The sequence below is a fragment of the Curcuma longa genome, chromosome 15 (genome assembly GCF_044706935.1).
Source record: "Curcuma longa cultivar G26 ecotype Majalengka, Jawa Barat chromosome 15, ITB_CL_G26_1.1, whole genome shotgun sequence".
NCBI lineage: Eukaryota > Viridiplantae > Streptophyta > Magnoliopsida > Zingiberales > Zingiberaceae > Curcuma > Curcuma longa.
Genome location: NC_133875.1, coordinates 7059214 through 7063640, shown reverse-complemented (window position 1 = coordinate 7063640; position 4427 = coordinate 7059214). Strand labels below are relative to the sequence as shown.

General features: G+C 41.8%; 1 protein-coding gene across 1 annotated transcript; it reads left to right on the top strand.

The window, feature by feature from the left end:
* Positions 1-3076: 3076 nt before the first annotated feature.
* Positions 3077-4195, top strand: LOC141846784 (B3 domain-containing protein Os02g0683500-like). The gene has a single exon (XM_074734835.1). The coding sequence runs from the start codon at positions 3189-3191 to the stop codon at positions 4056-4058; it is 870 nt and encodes a 289-aa protein (XP_074590936.1). The 5' UTR covers positions 3077-3188; the 3' UTR covers positions 4059-4195.
* The last annotated feature ends 232 nt before the right edge of the window (positions 4196-4427 follow it).

Sequence of the window (4427 nt, the reverse complement as noted above, 5' to 3'; positions counted from 1 at the left end):
TTTGGCAGAATCTAGGTAAGCAGTCAATATCAAAGTTTTATCAGAAGTTATTCAAAATCCTCTTTCAGTATTTTAGTAGAGTCGGCGTCGCCAAAAGTGATGATTTAATAGCAATGCCAGATTTCTTTGTATAAATATTAGATTTCATGATATACAACTCTCATTTGGCAATTCACCTTGTGGATTTAAGGTGGTCGATTATTCTTCTTATAAATAGTCATCCTTAGCTTGACTTGATTTCTATGGGAATAGAACACAACACCGATGATGATAAACATATTAGTAATAGGGATACCTAACGTTTAAGGATCCTAATCACTCATGTCGCTTTGACTTTGATTTTACTTATGACTAGATGGCTTACTCAAGATAACTTTTTTATTTTAAAGTTCCCATCATATTCTATCCTTCCTCTTATTTTTATTTGCAAAATATTCTATTATCATCATCTCAAAAAAGTAAATCCACTACTTCAATGGCTCCTCCTAGAGTCAGTCTTATGGATATGAAGAGAGGTTCATTCAGGCGTTAGGCGTATGGTGGGATCGACTACCCCTGATCATTATGCCATCAATACTAGTTATATCACTTTAATAGACCCTCTTCTTTTTTCATGATTAATTCCTCTAGTTCTTCTATTATTATTATTTTTTATAATTCATGTATTTAGTTCTTATGATCATATTAATTCTGGAGGTGATTGATTCAATCTCACAAAAATTTTTCACCAACCATCAGAGTAAATCAAGAAATGTAGATAGGTTCTAATGGAAGGTTCGATGTTATAAGTTTTTCAAACTCTTTAGGTGTAATGTACTTTAGGTGAGATTTGAACTCTCAATGCCTAGAGATCCGTCTGTCCCATCTCTTACCATTGCATTATAGTCCTAGGGTTGCTCTAGTTCTTTCATTTTTTTTGATAATTCAAATTTCTATCTAATTCTTCAAACCGATTAATCCTAGATGTGATTAGTTTGGGCTTACAAAAGTTTTCATTGATCACCATTTATATAGTTCGAAGAACCGATTAATCCTAGAGGTGATCAGTCTGGCCATACAAAAGTTTTCATTGATCACTATATATCTAGTTCTTCTAACCGATTAATCCTAGAGGCGATCAGTTTGGCCTTACAAAAGTTTTCATTGATCACCATATATCTAGTTCTTTGAACCGATTAATCCTAGAGGTGATCAGTCCGGTCCTATAAAAGTTTTTACTAATCACCAGGGTAAATCGAAAAGCACAAATGACTCATCACTTCGTGATTAGCGTTCTAGGATTATCTTTTCATTGAAAGAAATTAATATATAGTGCATCGTAGTTAAAAATTGATCCGTAGATGCTTGGTCAACTATGGAAGCGTTTTGCCATTGCACCATAGCTCTAGGACTCATCTAGTTCTTCCATAAATCTTATAGAGGATGTTATCCTCCTCCATAAGATAGGAGTAGGAAGGGGCTTATCTCAAACTTCCATCATGACCTAGGCCAAGTTAGTGAAACTTTGTAACCGATATCATATACATGTTTCTTGTCATTCCAATGTCCTAACTTGAGATGGCTGAACTTGTTGTGGTTCCATTTCCATTAACTTTTTTTGAGGTTGGGCTCATCTTCTCCTTCCAATTTTCATCTTCCACTCCTTAGTAAGTAAGATCTTTTGCGAGCTAGTTCTCTCTTAATTTCCGGCTCCTTGATTTCTTTCTTATTTAAGCCCATAGAGTAGATATAGAGTGGATGGAGAACTATTTTCACCATTAAGGCTGTTGGATAGATCCCCATGGGAGTTATGGAAGTGTTGCAAATTATTGTAGATTGATCCATACCCAACAAGTGATCTTTGAGTTCACAATACAATATTCCATAATATTTTTCCTAATCTTTCTTAGGAGGATACCGAGAAGTTGAGTGCCTCTAGACTTGAGACTATTATACCACTACTTTCCTTATAGATCTCAGTACTAAGCTAGATCTTGAGGGTGTCAATTTCTAAGAGTTTATAAGTTTCTACCTTCATTCAACATCCCACTAAGTCTTTTTATGTCCTTTATTATTATTATTCTTTTGCATTTCTATAGATATGCTCACCAACTTTGCTCCAAGACAACTTTGAGGAGGACCCTCCTCAATAATTTATTCAATCAATAATTTAACTAAAGTGTAAGGACAATCATGTAGTGAGTTGAACTTGGCAAAATCTAGCTCCCGAGGTTATGGTGCGATGGTATTCGGTTCTGCTTTGCTCGTTCACAACCCTAATCTAGATGAGCAAAATGCCACAAAATCCTTAATTCTTAAAAAAAAAACAAGATAAATTGTGCTAAATTAATTTAATTAATTGTTGATAAATTAAAAAACTTGATGCTCAGTCAACTTTACCAACCCTAACCCCAATGAGTAAAATGATAAAAACTTTCATTTAAAAAAAAAGGCAAAGTGAGATTGTGAAACTTTGAAGATCCAATTCAATGAATGCACTCTCCCAATCTAATCAAAAGAGAAATACCATGAATCTACCCTAAAAATTTCTTTTCCTTAGCCATCATGTTTTGATGTTTGATGTTTGATGTTTCCTATCTACATAGAAAAAGGGGGGAAAAATAGTTACTAGAAAGGGCACTGCTACTAGTCCCATGAAAGTCAAATCATTCTCAGACCTAATCACGCTGAGCTTCCTTCCACTGAGCACTCTACATGTGCTCATGCATCACGGAACAGTTGCATCCAAAACAAGGAATGGAGATTCCATGGCAGCAGTAGTGGCAGTGGAATCAATTATATAGGCAAGTGTGGTATATTATTCAAGTCGCAGCAGCGCAGCGAAGAAGAAGAATTAGGCTCAGGTTCCTTCTTCTTCTTCTTCTTCTTCTTCTTCTCCTTCTCTCTCTCTTTCATCACAAGCCATCTCCCACTAATGGACCCCCCAAGGCCATCGATGAAAGGGACAACACAAGATGCTCTTTACAGCGCTACTGTTGCTATCCATGTTTGTTTACAGTTTACTGCCCTGCGCTTCCATTACTTACCCAAGCTTGGATTGTAAGAAGCTGAGTGACCACCCAATTTGCAGTTTTTTTTTTATCCAGAGGTCAATGGAAACCCTCGCCTCTCCCTTCTGGTACGTAGCTGCTGCTGAAGCCAGCTCCTGCAATTCTTGATTTCTTGATTTGTCGGGTTTTTAGAAGGAGATGGAGTTGGGGCATGGAAGAGCTGATGGGTTTTCCATCACGACGAAGCAGGGAGAAGTGTGGAGGCAGCGTGCCCCTTGCAAGCGGAAGGGAGGTGCATCAGGTTGTTGTTGGGGTGTGGAGATAGAGCGGATGTTCGATAAGGTGTTGACGCCGAGCGACGTGGGGAAGCTCAACAGGCTGGTGATCCCCAAGCAGCACGCGGAGAAGTACCTCCCGCTGGGCGCCGGTGCGGATCCGAGCGGGGTGCTGCTCGGCTTCCAGGACTCCTCCGGCGAGTCGTGGCGCTTCAGGTACTGCTACTGGAGCAGCAGCCAGAGCTACGTGCTGACCAAGGGGTGGAGCCGCTTCGTGAAGGAGAAGGGCCTAGGCACCGGGGACACCGTCTGCTTCGGCCGCGGGGTCGGGGAGTCCGGCTGCCACCGGCTTTTTATAGACTGGAGGCGGAGGCCGGAGAGCCTCCCTCTCCGCGGACTCGTCTCCTTGGGCCAATTCTTCATGCCGCAGGCGCCTCGGCCGGCGCCGCCGGCCGCCGTAGTACTGTACAATGTAGTCGCGCCCACCGCCAACATGCCGCAGGTAGTTTTCTTTCCATCTCCCGCCGTGCTGCGGCCAGTCCAGGTGCAACCTCGCAGCATCTTCGGAGGCGCGGAGCTGGCTCACGATCGCCCACCCGGCGACGGCGCCCGGCAGGCAAGGGACAAGGGCGTATGGCTTTTTGGGGTAAACCTCCTCGCCAGCCAAAGGGACGTCGCCGGAGGCTCTAGCGACTTCACATCTTCACTGGAATCGCCGGAGGCCGCCGCTCCCCGGCACCACAGCCTCGAATCCTCAGAGGGCTCGTCGTCTTCGTTGGATCCTGATTCTTGACCAGCGACGAAGATATTGTGATCATCTCCTTGAATCTCAGTCAGAGAGGTTCTTTAATTCTCTTTTTCTTTTTTCAGCACACTTGCATTTTGATGATGTTTGTATCTAAGTTAAATTTGTTTGGGAGAATAGAACAACTTCTACTTAACTATGCTGAAAGACTATAAGGGCTTGCAAGCCTACATGAGATCAATACATAAGAAGAAAAGCTATGTGGGGGTGTTTCTTATTCATTTTCTTATCTTTCTCACCTTCCAACCAATGTTGTTCTAAAGTGCATGTAATCAGGTTTTCTCAGCTTTATCTTGCAGCAGAAATCATAGCAAGGTGGTCGATTTGGAAGGCACAGAGAGAGAGAGAGAGAGAGAG